The sequence below is a fragment of the Paecilomyces variotii genome, assembly GCF_004022145.1.
Source record: "Paecilomyces variotii strain CBS 101075 chromosome Unknown C8Q69scaffold_7, whole genome shotgun sequence".
Classification (NCBI taxonomy): Eukaryota; Fungi; Ascomycota; class Eurotiomycetes; order Eurotiales; family Thermoascaceae; genus Paecilomyces; species Paecilomyces variotii.
In genome coordinates, this window is record NW_021167146.1 from 1570258 (window position 1) to 1589596 (window position 19339).

General features: G+C 47.9%; 4 protein-coding genes across 4 annotated transcripts; 1 reads left to right on the forward strand and 3 right to left on the reverse strand.

The window, feature by feature from the left end:
- Positions 1-933: 933 nt before the first annotated feature.
- On the reverse strand, positions 934-2518 carry C8Q69DRAFT_471566 (class I glutamine amidotransferase-like protein). The gene is made up of 2 exons (XM_028630920.1): positions 2392-2518; positions 934-2340 (listed from the first exon to the last, which is right to left on the reverse strand). Exon 2 carries the CDS (start codon positions 2285-2287, stop codon positions 1157-1159), a length of 1131 nt encoding a protein of 376 aa, XP_028484448.1. The 5' UTR covers positions 2288-2340; positions 2392-2518; the 3' UTR covers positions 934-1156.
- Positions 2519-4039: 1521 nt separating this feature from the next.
- Positions 4040-6029, reverse strand: C8Q69DRAFT_508167 (hypothetical protein; the record flags this gene model as incomplete). Its single annotated transcript, XM_028632952.1, has 5 exons — positions 4040-4765; positions 4871-5290; positions 5373-5524; positions 5584-5752; positions 5916-6029. The coding sequence occupies 5 exons, from the start codon at positions 6027-6029 to the stop codon at positions 4040-4042; spliced, it is 1581 nt and encodes a 526-aa protein (XP_028484449.1).
- Positions 6030-9412: 3383 nt separating this feature from the next.
- C8Q69DRAFT_522230 (P-loop containing nucleoside triphosphate hydrolase protein) lies at positions 9413-16806 on the reverse strand (the record flags this gene model as incomplete). The annotated part of the gene is made up of 6 exons (XM_028633538.1): positions 9413-10841; positions 10911-11681; positions 11737-13385; positions 13446-13782; positions 13837-15273; positions 15333-16806. 6 exons carry the CDS (start codon positions 16804-16806, stop codon positions 9535-9537), a joined length of 6975 nt encoding a protein of 2324 aa, XP_028484450.1. The 3' UTR covers positions 9413-9534.
- Positions 16807-17219: 413 nt separating this feature from the next.
- C8Q69DRAFT_305356 (hypothetical protein) lies at positions 17220-18921 on the forward strand. The gene is made up of 2 exons (XM_028627192.1): positions 17220-17644; positions 17718-18921. The coding sequence occupies exons 1-2, from the start codon at positions 17395-17397 to the stop codon at positions 18761-18763; spliced, it is 1296 nt and encodes a 431-aa protein (XP_028484451.1). The 5' UTR covers positions 17220-17394; the 3' UTR covers positions 18764-18921.
- The last annotated feature ends 418 nt before the right edge of the window (positions 18922-19339 follow it).

Sequence of the window (19339 nt, forward strand, 5' to 3'; positions counted from 1 at the left end):
CTTGCCAAGAAGTACTAGGGGTACTATTTACTGTATCCTAGTCGATTACTGATGATTACCTACTTTTTCGTCCCAGAATTGCATATACGAGGTACTACTAATTAGAAATCGATTCATTATTAAATCGATGACAGAAAAGAGCGAAAGTCCAGACTATTTCGCGTGCTGTCACAGCTGCAAGTTTTAATACATCCTTGACTAAGGAAGCGGAGAGTAAGTAAGAACACCTTACGACAGAGCATCAATTTACAAGTGCCCCAATTTAATAATTTCAAGTCATTTAAACTGCTAAATAATCTACCTATGCAAGGTACTATAGTTAGTATTTCCTTTAGCTAATTTCCTGGGCCAATCACCAGTCAATTTTGCACATATGTATGTATGTACATACCACACAGGTACCTATATGACATGCGAGGGACATGTCTATTATTTGTAACGGTTGCTAATAACTAACTATGCCATCTATAAGGGTAAGGTAAGGACGAACCAGAAACAGGTATGTTTACAATTCTTTTCCGGTTGAATTAGATTTGTATCCGACGATAATGTCTTCCGGATAACTCGCCGTAGAGAACGAATGGGCAAGATTGATGTTGATTCTTACTCAAGAAACAAGGGAGTCCGGTTCGAGATATATAAATAAAAAAAAACAAATCCTATTTAAATCACGCTATATAGGTAACCTTGTGGTTAGGACTTGACGCTCTTTTTCTTACAGGTTATGTACATATCTCTACTTTTTCTACGCGCAGGATTCTACGTACCTGGGACAAATATTTAACAATCAATTAGAACACGATCTCAATAATAGATATATAGTCCTTTATATCTGATTTGTGTTTAGTCCTATGGAGATTTTATCCGAATATCCTGCAGAATAGATAGATAGGTAGATAGTAAGTGAGTGAGTAAGTGTATAAGTGAACTTTTCGATTCGAATCTATTCTATTCTATCTCATTGAAAGAAAGTAAGTAAGACTGGGGAGATGAATGAAGAAGAAGAAAAAAAAAAGATTGTGCTCATATGAAACGCACACATGCACGCTGCGCTTATGGATGTCAAATTCCCACTTCTTGGATCCTCTCCATATATATACAATCATAGCCATACCTATCTCAATTCAAATTCTGCATATTCCATACTTGATTATCATCATCGCACATCCAACAAAGGCGGAGTAATCAAACCGTTCGGCGAAAGGACACGTTCTCGAACATCATCATCATCATCATCGACTTTCTCTCCCGCCAAAGTCCTCGCGTTCGCACCACCATCCTCACCGGCCAAAAACAGAAGCACGATCTCAGCAGCTAATTTCGAGTCGTCATTATCCTCCACGCCCGATTGCGGCAAGTCTCCAACCTGATACAGAAACGCAGCCACGTCTTCAGCGGGCCATCCGGCACGACGACCGAATTCAATACACGTCTCGCGATTGACGAAAGTGTCGAATTCAAAGTGACCTTGGTAAGTTAGGATGCGGGCCGGGTAATAGAGGCCCTGGATGGGACATTTTTCTGTACTCCCGATATTGATCCACGGAGCGGGAAGATTGGGCTCAGGCTTTGTAGGGTTTGCAAGAGCCGCCGTCTCGTCTGATAATGCCATGACGCGATCTCCGTGGATGAGTTGAAGACGGAGTTTCCTATCCGGAAGAGTCGCGAGGGGCGGGAATGCGTTGACGAATTCATCGCGGAGGGAGATTGGGATGACTCCCACTTCGTATCCTAATGGACAGGCTGCGACGGAGACGTAGCCTTTCTCCGTGGTGATATCAGAACCGGCCGCGAAGGTAGACTCTAATTGTCGTCCCGCGAATCGGGGATTGTGCCATGAAAGCAACGCCTGGGCCACGATCTGATGTCCGAAACATGACCCGAAGATCTTCACTTCTGGGTAGTTCTCATACACGGTATGAATGAATGACTGTAATTGTACGATCCACGGACACATTTCCAGATTATACGCCGAGGCAGACGATCCGGTGATTAGAATCGCATCAATTGGGCCCAGAGGACCAAAGGATCGGTCCCCATCGTCCTGGACTGAGCGTGGTTTATTCCTTAATAGTTCTAGAGGCGGTAGGACTCCGCCAACTGCGTCGTATGCTGTGGTTTCTATCTCCACGGGACCGTTCTTGAGGAGGGAAGACGTGTTCAATCGTGCGGCAGCAGCTTGGAGAAGAACTCGGAATTGGGAGCTGTAGAGACCGCGAGCAGCGTAGACACGTGGAACAGGCACGTCCGTGTCGAGGACAGCGACATGGATGCGGCGCGATGCCATGAAGAATAATGAATAGTGCCTTCTCAGCAGGGAAAGAAAGGAAGCGCTTATCGCTAGAGATAGTTAAGAGGTAGTAGTTACTGCACGGATATACCTGGTCTTACCCGGCTACTGAGCTGGAAACGCTGAGGAAGATATTGGAACTAAGAAAGGAGCGGATAGCAGTGTTAGTTAACTGGTGAATGTAAATCACAAAAAAGACACAAATCTGTACAGGTCTTAAGGCAGTTGTTGATGTGTGGGAAATCGGAGGGAAATTAATTCGGATCGGGGATGTCTGATAAGATAGCGGTGGGCCGTGGCGGCGAATGCTATACCTCATACATCGCCTCCCCCAAATAGAAAGGCCTATTATAACAACTTGTATTTCTCCACATAAGGCAAAGGGGACTACGTTATGCCTATATCAATCTACCTTCGTATACTTATATTGACTGGCTCGTGAGTCTAGGGGGGCTACTGTAAGTTTGCATGACCCGCAAAATCCGTTCCCGGTCATTATAGAAGACCCAAAAGGAGCATAATGGAGTATAATATAAACTACAGCAATTTAGGAAAGGAATCGATACAAAGATGTAATATTAATATGTCAGACTAAGTGCTCTCTAGCTTTCTTCAAGACGCGTTGAGCTCACATATATCGCTACTCGAGCAGTAGAACCAACCGGTCCAGAACGATTATCTTTCTATCTTCCTCAGGAGACACATGAGTTCCCAGAGCATGAAGTTCAAGGGATATAATTGGTAATCATGGAATAAAAAAAAAACAGATAGTAATATCTAATCCAATTGAAACACAGTGAGACATTAGTGTTCTCCGCTGATAGACCCGATCTCCTGGTCGAAGCTGAAAATTGTCACTTATCGACAGAGCAGAATATGTTTCCTGTTTCTTGCTTAGGCATGAAATTCAAGAAGTCGAATTTCTCGTCATTATAACAGTGGAAATCGAGCAGTAGCTCGCTAACTCCTGGAGAGGCCTGCAATTGACTGCGATCGCAAACAACTTCCTAATTAGGCAATTAGCTCCTGGCAAGATAGCGCATCCACAGGGACTCGGCCAAGAACAATATATATCGAATAATGCCACCAAATAGAAGTAGCTGCTAGTCGTATTCTAGATCCATGAAATTCTATATATGCTTCAGCGAAAAAGATGGCTGCAGCTTGCCAAATATTGCTGCAAGACCCGGAATGCACACAAATCGACAAATAAATTGCTACGAGGTATCTTGTCCTAGCGGATGTCATGTTTGATCGTCCCAAGTATGCCTGAAAAGAGAATCAACGAGCCCAACGTATAATGACGGCAGAAGCAAAACCAGAATCAAATCAATCTAAATTCGAGCGTAGTGCGGCGATGCGTCCAGGAAGACCTGTGTTTTCTGTAAATGGCAAACTCAATCCAACCAACCAAAAGGACGCCTGACGATACGCCTTACGACGCTTATTCTTTGTGGTAGCTCTCGCCGATCCTAGCAGTATCCTGACTTGCGCGGACTCGGTCAAGAGACGAAGTCGCAGAGGAGCGGAGACATGTGATCAACACAGAGTGCATCCTCCAGCGACGTATATACAGCGTGAGACCCAGAAAAGCTTAGATTTTTAACAAGCGCCAGGACCGTTAGTCATAGGGTATGTTGAGTCGGAACTGCACAATAGCCTCCCATAAAATCGTGAAAAGAAAACAGTCTCATAAATGAGAGTAAGGGTCATGAGTCAGTAGAAAAAAAAATTGACAAAGATCGTACTTCACCTGAAGTCCAGCTGGAAGGCCTTCCACTTCCCTCCGACTGTCCGACATCGTGGACAGCCTCTCGGGTTAGGAAAGCTCGTCGGGCCAGGAGTGCTGCGATGGCTCCCGCTTCCAGCGGAGCCATTCCCTGGACTGTTGATTGGGTTCAAGATCGATGTAGTTGGGCTGCTGCTGATGAACATTCCCACACACTCTCTGCAGACACCACAGATACATTCAGTGCAGGCGTAACACTCCGCCAACGGCCACGGGCGTGCACAGTTGGCGCAGTAGATCTGAATTTCTTTGCTTCTGTGGGAAGCAGGCGTAGGGTTTGACAAGCGATGCTGTGGACGCTGGTGGTTTTGATATCCCTGTGAAGATGGGAACATGTTCAAAGAATGCACAGGACTCGAGTCTGAGTTGGCTGACGAGGGCAGCCCCGAGCCTGACATGTGGAAATTCCTCCCGGAAACTGAAGATCCTGAATCGATAGAGGACTCAATCGAAGGAAAGGGCTCGAGATCCGGGTCACGACCACGGTGGATGTCGAACGGAGGAGGGGTGTGTGCCTTCTGCAGGGGCGACGCAGTGTACGACAGGGGCGCGAAAGGCCGGTGCGATGATGGGGGCGGTAGTCCAGACGCCGACTGAAATGCAGGAGGCAATGAAGCCCGATTTTTGAGGCCCGATGGCGCTGACGTGGCGCTGGTCAATGGAGGCACAGAGGGTGAATGCGGGACCTGCATATAATGTGTGTGTTAGTGACAAAGATGGAGTGAAGCTGCCACGACCTGAAGACAAGAGTCGCGAACTGATCTATTACTCGCGCAACCTGATGCACGTACCGGAGTCAGATCACCATCATCATCCGCTTCGGTAGCAGACGTCGCTGCTTCGATGAGATCCTCCCAGCGCTTTCCCTGTACCCATGCAGCCGTTTGCGGCTCTGCAGAAAGCGCTTTGCGATCATTGAGACTCGGGCGCCGTCCGTACTCCTTGGACTTGGTGCGCTCGTGCTTCGGTCTCCGAGCGTTCTGCGTGATCGATGACTTCCGCGCTCTCTGGATCTTGTCTCTCCGTTGAATGGGCGGCAGCGTTGAGGAACGGCCCGGGGGCGAGTGTCCCAGGATCGAGGGCAGCAACTCCCGCGGCTGAGTGGACTTGAACGGGGGCAGAGACTCCTGTTTGAAATGGTCGCGCAATGGTGGCAGCTCGATGGAGGTGCGCATGCGGTCCCGTCCGATATCGTTATCGGAATGCATATCCTTTTGCGATGGGCAACAGGGTCAGCAAGACGTTCCTGACGGACAGACTGTGCCCGGCGGAGGCCAGAAGAGGGCACTCTACCATTTCAGACTCCCAATCTGAAGCCAAACGATGGTGATGCAATTGCGCCAGCGCGACGGCCGCGGTAGCCGCCGCGGGGTGCGCCTCATCGATGGCGCGCGGGGTTACGGGAGAGCTTGCATCCGCAACGTAGATATCGCGATCCGCTATATCTAGCACCTGTCAGCCTTCCGTACTGGGATTGACGGACCCAGCCGGGATTGGAACGCACCATGGTGTCTGCGCGACTGGGTCGCATTGGGCGGGTTGAGGTGAGCCCGCTGGTCCAGGGGAGTATTGACCATCAGCTGGAAGCTCTCCTCCGTGGCAGGGAGCTTCGGGATGTAGTGACTCGGGTGGGCTCTTCTGATATGCTCCTGCATGGAGCGATAGCGTTTCTCCTACATGACGATGTTCCCGGTCAGATGCTTACCATCCTTTTTTTTTGTTTCTGTTTCTTTTGTCTTTTTTTACTCACTGCCCCGCGTGCACTCCAGGAGCTAGGGGAAGCAGTTCCCCTCGGTGCACGCAGGCGCAGATCTGGAGACGGGAGACGGCACTCACCCCCAAGCATCGTTTCCGGCAATTGGAGCCATCGTTGTTGGTCAACGGGCAGACGACCTCATTGTTGGCATCGGAGACGGAAAAAGAGCTGGTCAGGGAAGCTCGTGGTGGCATGGTCTGCATGTATCTCTCTCTCCCTTCTGCTGAGAGGTGGGGGAGGAGGAGGAGCAGGAGGAGGGGGGATGGATAACTGGGCGGGCAGCTGAGCACACCAGCAACGCCAGTGGGTTTGCGACTTGGAGATCTGACGAGGAGATGAGATGAGACGAAACAGGATGAGAAGGATCAATCAGAGGGAGGTCAATGGTGCGAAGAAGGACAAATGCTCGCTATGCATGCTCTCGACGAACGGATCGGCCGTGGTGAAGGGATGTTTTTTGCTGGATCGAAGGAAGAAAAAACGAGATCAGAGCTGAGGCATAATTTTTCTCTGGACGAGGAAAGGGAAGCGATCAGAGGGGCGGATGGGGGAGGCTGAGCTAGAGGATTAATTATCGGGAGGCAACAGGCAGTTCGCAGGGGGGTTTGTTTCCGGCACAGCTTAGCGCTAGTACTGGGTTGCTACTTTATGGTACATGGCTAAGCTGTGGATATAGTTAACTAGAAAGTCAAGCATTCGAGTAGATTGATTTTAAATATATTATTATTTATGACTGTAGACGAGAGTATAATTATATGTAGTAGTATTAGGAGAAGCCAGTGTAGCTCTCCTCATTATTGATTATTATTATCTAGGGCGGGACGGCGCCTATCGATAAACCCGTGAACGTGGGTGGGACAATCCACGATAACCAACGTCTCTGTACCAACTTCCAAGACACTATAGACACTACCTTATACACTCTACAAGTTAACACTACCTATCCACGAGAATGTCGAGATGACCCGATATACAGCTGCTCGAGACCAATGATCAGCGTGCTATCTCTTAGCATGTGCAGCTCTACTCGGGCGCGGCACGAGGCACTGAGGGGTTTTGGCGCAGAAGCAGCAGCGAAGAAAGGAGGGGTTCCTGGCATGCGAATAATAATGATCGTCCATGACTGGAAGAAAAAAACAAGAGTGTCATCCCAAGTTACAGTATCTAGTATTATTATTATTGCTTGCTTGCACTGCATCTCGCAGCACGCCTTTCCTGTTCTCCGGACGGTTTCGAAACCCCTCCTCGGTTTTCTTCCTGAGCTTTCCAACCCGTCCCGGCCATGATACGATCTACATACAATCCAACGCCACGTCTTTTTTTTTCTCTCTTTTTTTTTTACTCTTCTTTTCAGGCAAGACTAATTTACCAGACTTCTCCTGAAGAATAAAAAAAAAGATTAAAACGCATCCATGGTCCCTGATCCTCGACGGAACGGACAGCTGAGCTGGAACGCTGAAACGACGAGCTTACCCGGAGCCAGAGCCCCGCCAGACCCCCTTACTCGCTAGTTAAGTTAATCTAGTCTAAGATAGTCTAGTCTTCTGGAGCTTCGCAGCTCTCCCCAGCTCTCGACAGCTTCCAAGCTACTGGAGCTCACCCGAGCTTCGGGGCCCGCGGGTGGTGGCGAATTCTTCCTCCCACTTGGCGAGACTCCCCAACTCCAATAACAATAAAGACGGTTCCGAAAAGACTGCGAGCTCCACCGCCGCCTGTTCCCGTGCCTGTCGAGTGGGCAAAAAAAAAAGAAGAAAGGTGGAAAATTCGACACGGGATCTGGAAGAGGAGAGGGAGGGAGGGAACAGTGCCTATGACAGCGTCTGGAATGATTATTAGACTCTTTTTTCCAACGGCCGCGCCGTCTGGATGTGGTGGAGAGTTTGCTGCCCAATCCGTCCGCAAGCGAACGCACAGAGCTCCGGTCAATTCTCCCGTCAGTCCCTTCCGGCCGTGGGAGATCGTGAGATCCTATGCTCTCAGGGGATTATTGAGATGTCTACTAATACTCCGTATCGCGCCAGCAAAGGAGGATACCTTCACCGCAGATTCGATGCCAGTCAGGATCGAAAACTATGCCGCAGCAGCCAGGGGGGCCTTGCTGGAACGATCTCAGCTTTCTCCATGGTGGACTTCTGGAGCAGACCCTTCGAGCACCGGCAGCATTTGACTGGATGACCATTGGTTCTGGTCTGCGAACGTTCCGGCTACAACGGCCATTGGATCGATTCTCATCAAGCTCTGCTAGTTAGTTATCGGCTATCAGCAGATTCAGCATCCCCACCGGGGCCCTCGCGCAAGGAATGTCGGACTGAGACTGACCTTTGACAAGCAGGAGCAGATCGTGCTGCGGTCCGCCGTGACGCGTATCCAGGAGAAAGAATGGTCCAAGATGATGGATCATTATTCGAGTACTCTATTATTATGTATGACCTTGTAGTCAAAAAGTTATCACTGCAAGGACTATACAGCTTGAGAGTACATTTCTGTTGCAACGTGACTCATCATTGGCGCCAGAGCAACTAACTAACTAACATTCAACAAGACAAGAATACTCCCCGCGGTTGGAGGAAATAATGTCTACCCCTACTGACAACCTTTTCTAGAATAACCAATCCGGCCCAGGCACAAATCACCCAGTGTGCTATCTAGCCCGTTCTTCTTACCCCTGCAGCCTTCGCTTTGGCTCCCCTCTCATGTTCCGCTCTGCTTCTGTCTTCTTTTCTTTCGATGGAGCCCTCGAAATGTCTCTAGACAAACCGGTCGACCGCATTCGGTGCGCCCGCAGCTCAAGGCGGTCACGGCTTTCCGCCCTTCCGTGATTTGCCGCTCGGCTAGGATAATCCCGCTTACTTCTGCTGACCATAACTAAGGCGGAAGAAACCACCTGAGATAGGAGAATATGCAGCTAGCCAAAAAAGAAGAAGAAGAAAAATTCACGAGCACCATCGAGATTATTTGTGAATGGTAAAGGTAGGTGCAGAAAGAATTAGGCTAGACAACAGTTCTCAATAACCGCACTCGATAGATAGTACTGTATACTATATAGTATATAGACTGATAAACCCCCTCGTGGGCCTTATCGTTGAGAATCTTTATCTAATCGTCGCATACTCAGCTATCTATCTAATCATATCATATCGACTCACTTACTTACGCCTTCCAGCTTCCAGCAAGTATGTATATTCACTACAATACATAACACTCAATCCCAACCTCTCTCACACACAACCGCCAAAAAGCTTAGCAGTCATATCTGGAGCGAAATACAACGCAATCTGGAAAAAAACCAAAGAAAAAAATTTCCTTTCCCATGCAGAAATAATGCATAACAAGAATGTAAGCCAGCCAGCCAGCCAGCCTCAGTGGAGAGACCATGCGGGCCAGTCAGTCAAGAAAAGCCGTCCCCGTTCTAGCGTACAGTTCTCGACTTTTTGATAATACAGTCAGTACTTTCTGGCTCGAGGTTTTGTCAGAGTTGTTTACCTAGATACGGATATCATATTATAATATGCACATTGGCTATTCAACGATTATCTCTACTCTAAAATCAGGAAGGTAGTTAACTATTAGTTAAAACTACCGAGACCTATACTATATCATGATATCCTGTATTTCAATACTGATCTATTATGATGATAGTAAAGTTTCTAGCTAGTAGAGTTATTCCGTCTCCCAGGGATGGATGTACCGAAGCCCGCGTCAACAAGCAACCTGTGCATCCGACACCCAGTGACTGCCACCAGCACAGCGATAACCGCCACTCTGTTTTATCCAACAGAAACCCGCAACACAGACGCCCATTTTCCGCAATTTCTCCTGAGCCTTTTGCTCTCTGCGGCGCTCTTGTTCCATTTGCTCTTTCATTTTGCGGATTTTGTCTAGTTCTTCTTCCCGTTTGCGTCGTTCTAGCTCACGCTGCAGTCGAGCTTGTTCATGGCGGACCCTAGCCTCATCGTCTGCTCTTTGTCGTGCATCCTCCATTTCTCTAATGATATTGTCCTCGTCTTCCTTGGCTTTCTGATGAGCCTTCTCTTGGGTTTTCTCGTCCTCTTGCAAATCCAAATATTCTTTCTCTCTAACCTGAGCAGCGGCCTTGTCTTGTTGGAGTTGATTCCATATTTCATCTGTGACGCCGTTGTCTCGCGGTTCGTTGTCCGTAGGCGAGTGGGTACCGGGTGAATGTGTCTTAACATCAGATTTATCGCTTGTTGCTATTTTTGCGTTGGATGAGCTCTGACTATTGACGTCAGCAGGGGGTCCCATCGAAGCCATCTTCAAATCCTGCCAAGGCAGATGGTGTGTCGGTAGACACCCTTCTCTCTTCAAGCGTTCGTTCGCCATCTGGTCCAGACTTTGAAGCACGGTTGTTTCTGTCAATACAAGACTTCTTCCCTTGACATCTTGGAGAATCTTTCTGAAAATATCGTTGGCAAGGGTATCAACGTCACGTGCGTTTGCCCAGCTGGCAATAGTGGACAGCAGATCGAAACGCTCACATAGATCCTCATGAAAGTCATTGCTTGGACATTCGAGGATACCAAGGTCGAAATCCACATTCGCGTTCTTTAGAATGTCACGTTTCCGCTTCTGGAACAACGAAGTGAGGAGGGTGATACAATCGGAAGAAGGTAAGGCGTTAAACTGAAATGACTCTGGGAAACGGCTCGTAAGTCCTGAATTCATCGACATCAAGCGGTTGATATCCGCATCATAACCGGCGAGGATGATTATTAGTCTTTGCGCGAATTGGGGCTTCGTGATACGGTCCACGATTTCATCCATGGCCTCTTGCCCAAATGGCCCGTCGGCAAGGCGATACGCCTCGTCAACGAACAGGACTTTACCAAGTGCACGTTCAAGCGTTTGTTGTGTCTTCGGACCAGTTTGTCCTACGTATTGTCCAACCAAGTCCGTAGTCGAGACTTCAACGACCTCTGCTGAAGCTAATAGACCCATATCATAGTATATTTGTCCCATTTTTCTTGCTGTGCTCGTTTTCCCGGTACCTGTTGCAAGCGGGCATCAGAATCGTCTCTTGGAATTATTGATTATTCTTGGAGAATCAATATCCTTACCTGGAGGACCACGAAAAAGAAAGTTAAATGGAACTTCCTTGCGCGGATCACAGTCTAACTGTTTCATCGTCTTGACTATTTTCCTGTAACCCTCTAACTTGGCAATGATCTCTTCACATCCGACCACCCCCTCAAATAGCTTTCTCACGCTCCTGTCATCTCGCTCGCCACGATCGAAGTCTTCATCAAAGTCCACGGCATCCAGAGTAGACGAGAACGAACCGAGGGCATGTTGATTAGATGAGAGCCGTCTCTGATGCCTCATTTTTGCAGAGTTGAGTATGATGTCCACCTCGCCTGCATTTCCAAAGTTAGGTCTGTTGCGTGCTCTTTCTAACATCTCCAATGCCACTTTCCGACCAAGGTCGGTGACACTGAACCCTTGCTCCTTTAGTTTCAGGGTAAGGATCTGATCCAACTCCTGCTGGGTAAAGTCCTGAAATACAAACGCCTGATCGAGTGGGAACCGGCGACTGAGGCCCGGGTTGACGTTTTGAAACATCTGCTGCATTTGATCCTGGTAACCCAAAAGTAGAACACATCGGTCTTCGCCAGGCGTGCTTTGTACCTCGGCCACGATGGTGTCTACCACAGCGCTTCGGAATATGTCGCTTTTCGGCCCAGTGCCATCTGAAGTAGATCCTCCGAAAAGCCCATAGGCTTCATCAATGACCAATACTTTACCTATGGTAGAAGCAAGTATGCCTTTCGTGTTCTTCTCGGACTCTCCGATCACACTACCAACAAAGTCTGATGGGTTCTTCACCACCACTAGCGAGACTGTCAGATACGGCCAATGCAGCAAAATGAATACTAATCAACATACCTTCACCGTTCGACAGCATACCAATGTCAACCAGAATTTGACCGTACAGTTTCGCAACCGTCGTTTTACCTGTTCCAGGTGATCCCAGGAAGACCTTGTTCAACGTAAATTCGACTGGCGGCAGTTCTTGTAATTCACGATGATAATTATATTGAATACTGTCCAGAAGTGACTGGATAGTTTGCTTCACTGAGTCCAGACCAATCATGCTTTTCAGTTTCTGCCATGCAGACGAATTCTCCAGGGCCTGAGATGGCTCTGGCCCGATGAGATCCTCCTTAGTCAACAAAAAGTCATCTAGTTGACTGCCCCCGTTTCGTCTTTCGCGTTTGAGTCTCTCTGACTGCCGCTCCGCAATTCTGGACCTAGAATTTTCAATCGCTCTTGCATTGGCAAATCCCTCGCGGCCACGACCTCGTCCAATACGGCGTGCGACGATGCGACTGTAGAGGCCTCTCAGCCCATCTTCAACTTTCATTTGATTTTTATAGCACTTGTTGATGCTATACCCAAAGATTTCCAATAACTCCTCGTCGTCGTAGTCAGGGAACTTCAGCTCATGAGGAAACCGACTGGGCAAACCTGGGTTATGGGAGAAGAATTTCTCCATCGGCCGTTGATATCCCGCAAGAATGAACACAATTTTCCCCGTGAGGTTTTCCACTTCCGCAAGGAGGAAATCTAACACTTGGCTTCCTCCAGCGCTGTTTCCCTGTACAAGCTGATACGCTTCGTCAATGAACAATGCCCCGCCACCGCTATTCAGAATGTTTTCGAGAGTCTGCTGGCATCCAGAGACGCCCTCGTTTGCCAGCCTTGAGCCTGTCGTCTCGACGAACTTTTTGCCTGGGATAATCCCTACGGAGGCTAGAAATCGAGCATAGAGTCGTGCCACTGTTGTCTTTCCTGTACCTGGATTCCCAAGCAAAACAGATCCAAACCTCTCTGTGCTCATATCAACGTTCTGCCTGAAGCATACGTCCACTTTCGCCTTGATAGACAGAAATTTCTCCTTGATAGATTCGAGACCGATCATATCCATCAACCTGTCGATTTCTTTACTTTGAGCATTGAGAAACTGTTTCTGGTATTCCCAATCATCCTTTGCAGGTGATTTCTTTGGCGTAGTATTGTCTTTTCGATCTACAACTCCTCCATTCTTTGGGGGAACCTGTTTCTCGGTAGTTGGTTTGGGACTTGTTGTCATGGTATCCTTTTCATCCACGGTGGTCGAAGTTCTCTTCTGAACAACTGCACCTTGCCTTTTCGGGGGGTTCTTCAGCTCGCCTACTTGATCCCAGTGTTCGCGGAGGATTCTGGTCCTCTCAGCTTCCTCAGATCGGTCCCGTTGTATGCGCTGCAAATGGGCGATTTCATCTTGGGCTTCAGCAAGTTGACGGGTATATTCTCTTTGTCTTCGCTCTCTCTCCGCATCAAGCTCGAGGTCCCGTTGGCGTTTGCGTTCTTTCGCCCGATCTTCTTCATTACAAAACCGACAAGCTCCTTTGACTTGGGAACAAGCCTGGGAACTGCGATGGCCACGCGAACAAGTCCACTCGACAATCCTCGTGCAAATCATCTTAGAGTGGTCGACTAGCTGATGACATTTGGACGGACATTCGTGAATCCCACACCGCAGCTTGACACCGCTAAATATAAAGTCAGCGATGGCTCTAAAACTCCAAGTGATATCCAAGGGGGGGTCATACCATGGTGAAGGACAACCACCATCTGGACATTCAGTTTCAAAATCATCTTTCGTTTTCAGAATCGCTGTTTTCTGAGGATGTTGTTCACATTTGACGGGCAGTCCATCGTAGAGATGCCCGTTGGACTTCAACTGATCCAAGAAAGGTCTCCAGAACTTTTGTCCCCTCCGATTTGAGGTGAATGTGTTCGCATTTCCCACCATGATTAGAACGTCCCTTGCTCGTGATAGCAAGACATTCAAACGTTGAGGGGCTGCCATGAATCCGATGTCGCCTTTATCATTACTGCGGGTTAGAGAAGCGATCACAATCTCGCATTCTTCGCCTTGATAATTATCTATATCTTTGATTAGAACAGTAACTCCAGAAGACTTCGTCTTGCCCCACTTACCTATTGTCGATAGCTTAATCTGGCGCTTTGAATGGTTTGCTCCGGCTTGAGACAGAAGACCTGCCTTGACTAGATCATAAGAATCAAGGTCATTCAGGACGGGGTCATTGTGTTTACTTAGCATCTCTCGGAGGAGATGCAGTTGTCCTAGATAAGGAGTTAAGACAACTAGCTTGTCGGTTCCATACCCTTGTTGGCCGAGATATTTCACGATCTGCAATACAATCTCTGCTTCAAAAATATTCTTCTTGCTTTGTTTAGATCCTTCATCCCGTTTATCGAGTATCTCCCCAAAATTGACTTCGGGATGCTCATGCTGGAAGAAGACAACGCGATCCTGCAGTCCTCGCGGTTTGGGTCGGTTCATTGTCTTGGGGTCGTCTTCCAGGTTCGGGTACATGAGACGTCGAAGAAGTGCTGAGATTTCCGGGCACATTCGGTGCTGTTTGAGCAATGTCGTATGTGGGTACCCAGCATGTATTAGTCTCTCAAAAGTGGAAACGTTAAGATTGTATCCGTCCCCTTTCTCGATACTCAATGCGTACTCGTTGATCTTCGGCCGGAGCTGCAGATGATCTCCGATCAGCACCAACTGCTTTGTGTCTGGAGCCAATGCTGTGAGAACATGTGATTCGAGGATTTCGCCTGATTCTTCAAGGAGAACGATCCCGGGTGAGATATTGCGAATGTCTTCTGAATATTTAGCCGCTGCCGTAGTTGTGCAGCCGATGATGCGCTTGGATCTTAGGATCTCTCTGTCTTTCTCCCCCCAGATGCTGTCTAACTGCTTGCAGCATTTATTAAACTGGGCAGCATGGTTCTTCACAGTCGTGACATGTTCATCAAGCAAGAAAAGCTCCCAAGACTTGTATTTCTCATTCCTTGCTTCCTTTCTCATCTCCCAAACGCTGCGGCTGGATTCTGGAAGTCGGTCTTTGAACACTCCAGCATCCAGACCCTGGATCCATCGTGTGTAGAGATAATCGTTCCCAACTGCATGTCCTTTCTTACCGACAATAGTCATGCTATCCTTGTCCTCTGGGACAACAAGGGCATCGTAAATTTCCGGTTCCTCGAATTCCAGATAATCCATGACAAGATGTGGAGTGATAGCCAGGTTGAGGTAAGCCGTAAATGACGCATCCAAGTCCACGTCTTTAAGTGTATCTGCGTCGCTCCTTAATTTATTGATGAGATTCCACGATTCTTGTGGCCTTCTGTATGATGACCGCTGTTCGGACAGACTGAACTGCTGCGTCCGTGGCGTAGACTTGGAACCGATCCTGACTATGGTTGAACGGTCGATACCGATATCTAAAAAGTCTTCCAGAAACTGATCAAGAGCATGATTCGTATAACACATGACAAGTATCTTTTCGCTCGTGTGGTCGTGGAGAGCTTTCGCCAGAAGGGCGCCGATGAATGATTTTCCAGTGCCTGCAAGTAACGGTGTTATTACAATTCGACTGCAACGTCGGGTTCTTGCGTTCTCATACCTGGGGGGCCTTGTATAAGACTGACTTTCTGAGTCAGTCCTGCAACCAGTGACTCGAGCTGCGAAGGGTCTAGTTTCACCGGTTTGGGGGTCCTCAGGATGCTCTGGATATTACCATTTCCGTTTTGCTCGATATTTTTGACCACATCGAGAGGAACCAATCCCGATTCTCTTGCTGGCTGGTTCTTCTCATAGAGGAATAATTCCTCTGTCAAGGGGATATCCACTGCCTGTTGGAGGCAGTTCAAGACGGGTTCGTAGGCGAACATTGGCGTTTCCACAAGTATGAAATCCACATCTCTGTATAACTTGAGGTACAATAACGTTTTCTTAAAGGCTTCGTCTCCAGCAATCCTGAGCATGACTATCGGTTTCTTAGCAAGCAGAGCGTCAATGTCTCTCTCGATCGTTGCAAACGCCACGATTTCAGCACCCCGGATCAAACACCCGAAAGCTTGGTGTTTCATGAAGTTCCGGTTTTCCATCAGGTATCTTTTACGTTCTTTTTCCGGAAGGTTGGTGAATGTCTCGAGACCCGACTTATATCTCACCCCCAGACAGCAAGTATGAAGTCTTCTTTCACTGTCTCTGCCGCAGGAGAGCTGAGCAACAGACAGCTGCCTCAGGCGGAAGGTAGATCTTCGTCCCTTTTTCCTCCCGTTTGCGATGTGGACATCCTCACGTAGTTCGGAAAGCATATCCTCCCTCGAAAGGCGAAACTGATTGTCAAGGTAGGCGGCCACCCGCTGGTCTGGTGGAAGTTCCTCGATGTCATCGGCACGGCGAAAGAACGACTTCTCTGTACATTGGAACTCGTCTGAAGTTGGAAAAATCGCGATATTTCGGAAATCGGGGAAATCGTTATCATGACGACCGCCTGCTGTGAATGCAGACGCATCGATTGTACTTCCCGAAGATTTCACTTGCAGGAAGTGTTTGAGTTTCTGCCCGAGGTTGCGCAGCTCTAAAGAGGAAGAGCGAAGCAAGGACCCATCATTCACCATTGCTTGCGCATCTGCAATGATATCCACTCCACTCGAGTTTGGCAGAGAAAGCAATTCTGTCATCATCCATGTCAACGTGTAAATCGCGTCGTCGTCCAGTGATCGAGATGCAAACGATTCCATCCAAGCATTCCAGAGAGTGCGCGGTTCGAGGATAAGGATGAGCAGCTTTTCAAGAAACTGTCCGTTACACAAGCTTTTGATTCCCGGGTCACTAAAGTAATGTATTAATTTAGCCGTGTATTGGTTGATGAATTCGGCCGTCGTGTTAGATCGTAAGCCCCTGTGAAGGGCAGTCAAAGCGCTTGGGCTCGCCATGAGACGCTCAACAGTAACAGTGCGGTCATGCTGGTCCAAAATTGCTTCAACGAATCTCTTGAAGTCATTGGCATTCTGGACTGCTTTCTTTCCTTTGATGATCTCCCAAAGATACTTGGTCAGACGATCCGACCGTGTGTTGATGGCAGACATCTTGTGTACAGACGAGCACTTTGAATGTGAGCGATGAAATGGAACAAGAAATTTGTTGAGGAAAAGCACCTTCCACTTCGAAATATATCAACTCGTTGACCATTTCCTTCCCGGTGGGAACAAACGCCGCCAGAACTGACTGCTCGATACTGTATGGACGTAGATCACAGAACTGCAAGGATTATAACTGGATACTCAAGTTAGGCTGACATGGTGGGCTGCGGCAATTCGCATATTTCGAGACACGTCAATGAGGGAATCCCTGCGAGTTATGATAGATGGCCCTCAGGAAAACGATACCAAAGGTGTGAGGGGGTGTTATCTACCTTGTTTAGTTTCTGTCGGAGTCTGCCTACAAGGAAGCCTTCCTGTTGGGTTTCTCCCACTCCTTCTAGCTCCACCCATAGATATAAGTAGGCTGAGCCAGTTGCTAGAGAGTTCAAGCTCAGCGAGCTTCGCTCCAAGAGTTTATACCAAACCCCCTACTAACTGGACGCATTCTTGCGATTATAAACCGAGGCCCCTGCATTTCCCCCATAGTGCCTAGTCGTATTCTACATCTCAAGGAAATCAGCCTATTCTCTCGCAATGTCATCATCTGCTTTCCGAGGACGTGCTAGAACCTATGGAAATCGGTTTCAGAGGAATAGTACATCATGGATACAAAAGCGAAACATACAGCAGACCCCTCCTCCTCCACTGGGCGAGATCATTGCAACTATCTATCAAAGTGACCTTCAAGCGGAAAAGGGTGATACCACTGCTAAGATCACTAACAGCCAATACTTGACATCTTACAACTGGCTCACTGGAAGAGAACCTCGCATTATCATCCCAGGCAAGATAGCATACCATCAAAACTTTTATATCGTGAATGAACATTGCACCGCTAATACTTCTATGCCAAATAGGCGAGCCACCGGCATGGACTCCCCTCTCAACCCCAACGAAGCTCAAGGAAGACTCAGGAGTATACTATCGAGATCAGAATGCCGCTCGCTACGCAAGCTATCCCATGGAACCAATGGTTCAAGCGATTCTCGCAAGCAAGCCTGACTTCTCTCTTCAGAGTGTGGATATTGTTGCATGTGGAAATACACTGGGAAATTTGTTGCGTTTTATACGTGGTGAAGATAAACCATTTCGAATACTCGTTGAAGTTGTTGGGACAACTGTCTTCTTCATGAGGAGAGAGAATACCCCTGATGAGGTGATACCAGATGTATATGGATACGGTCACACTTTTCCGGAAGCGTATACTACCTGGTGCACAAGAGTGAAAGGATCCGAGTCCCACCAAAGAGTGATGAAGTATGATTTTGCTGGTATGAGTTGCTTAGTCCGCTTTGAGGCAGACGGTTATCTCCCTCCAGCAACAGAGAACAATAGCAGTCGCAGCTCCGGAGAAGACCCAACAGAGGCAGAAGATAACCTTCTATCATCCATCGAAAGAGCTACAATTTCGAATGTGCCCTCCAGCGGTGGTTCAAAAACAGATCCAAAAAGCCTCAGCATATCAGCAGGAGGTGAACGCATCTCACAATCGGCCATTTTTGACCTGAAGACCCGCTCCATTAGAAAGAAGGACGAGGACACTCTCGACAAAGAATTACCCCGACTGTGGATTTCCCAGATTCCTAATTTCATTCTTGCCCATCACAAAGCCGGAGTGTTTAACGACATACAGGTTCTCGATGTCTGGGAGCGGGTCACGCAATGGGAGCAAGACCAGCAAGCTACTCTGGCTAAATTTGCCGAGCTGCTGAACAAAATAGTGTCTTTTGCGCGCAGCTCGGAGTCTGGGCGATTTGAAATTATCCACGAAGACAGTGCGGCTGTCTTGGAACTGAGAGCACAGTGTGCAGACGCTGGCAGGGTTCTGCCTGTATCTGTGGCCAAGGAATGGAGTGATGAAGTCTTAGAGTCCGACAGAGATTCGTCCGATGGTAGCTTTTGAGATGATTATCATATACTTTTTGTTAGCTGGGATTAGGTTCAGGAAGATATTTTGACCTTACATTAGCTCTGCCGAATTGGGGCATCAAGTACTCTCGTGACGTTTCGTGCAAATAACAAATATCAAGGGGTTTCCATAAATTTTCGACCTGTTATTTAACAGACTGGCTAATTTCGTTGAAGCTGGTGATAATAGAAGACGGCATGTTAGTGTGGCGCCGGCAAGCAATATTGTAGAGTTCACTATATAGGCAGTTTATGGTTGTTATCATTATCAACGAAGAGAATGTCTCTTGTTTTCGAAAGAGAGACGCAACCTATGGTGACCTGGTAGGAGAGAGGGAACAATATAACGACTCCCAGAGAATGCGTCCTATGGCACCCTGGTGATGTTGAATGAGATACAGCAGCTCTTTGGACTTTATGCGCAAGTGATATTGTTTCTCTGCGTATCGTAGGAAGAATTTACCGTACTGCAGGCACTGCCTGTAAACCAGCTTCAGATTCCTTCTGCATAAAATCCGTTTATTAATTATTGGAGCAGCTAAGACGCTTAATTCAGAGGACCAACAGGCTA

Excerpts from the sequence above, each read along its gene's own strand:
- C8Q69DRAFT_471566 (XM_028630920.1), bottom strand. The coding sequence starts at position 2,287 with ATGGCATCGCGCCGCATCCATGTCGCTGTCCTCGACACGGACGTGCCT.
- C8Q69DRAFT_305356 (XM_028627192.1), top strand. The coding sequence starts at position 17,395 with ATGTCATCATCTGCTTTCCGAGGACGTGCTAGAACCTATGGAAATCGG. Across the intron at positions 17,645-17,717 it reads ACCTCGCATTATCATCCCAG|GCGAGCCACCGGCATGGACT; the intron begins GCAAGATAGCAT and ends TATGCCAAATAG.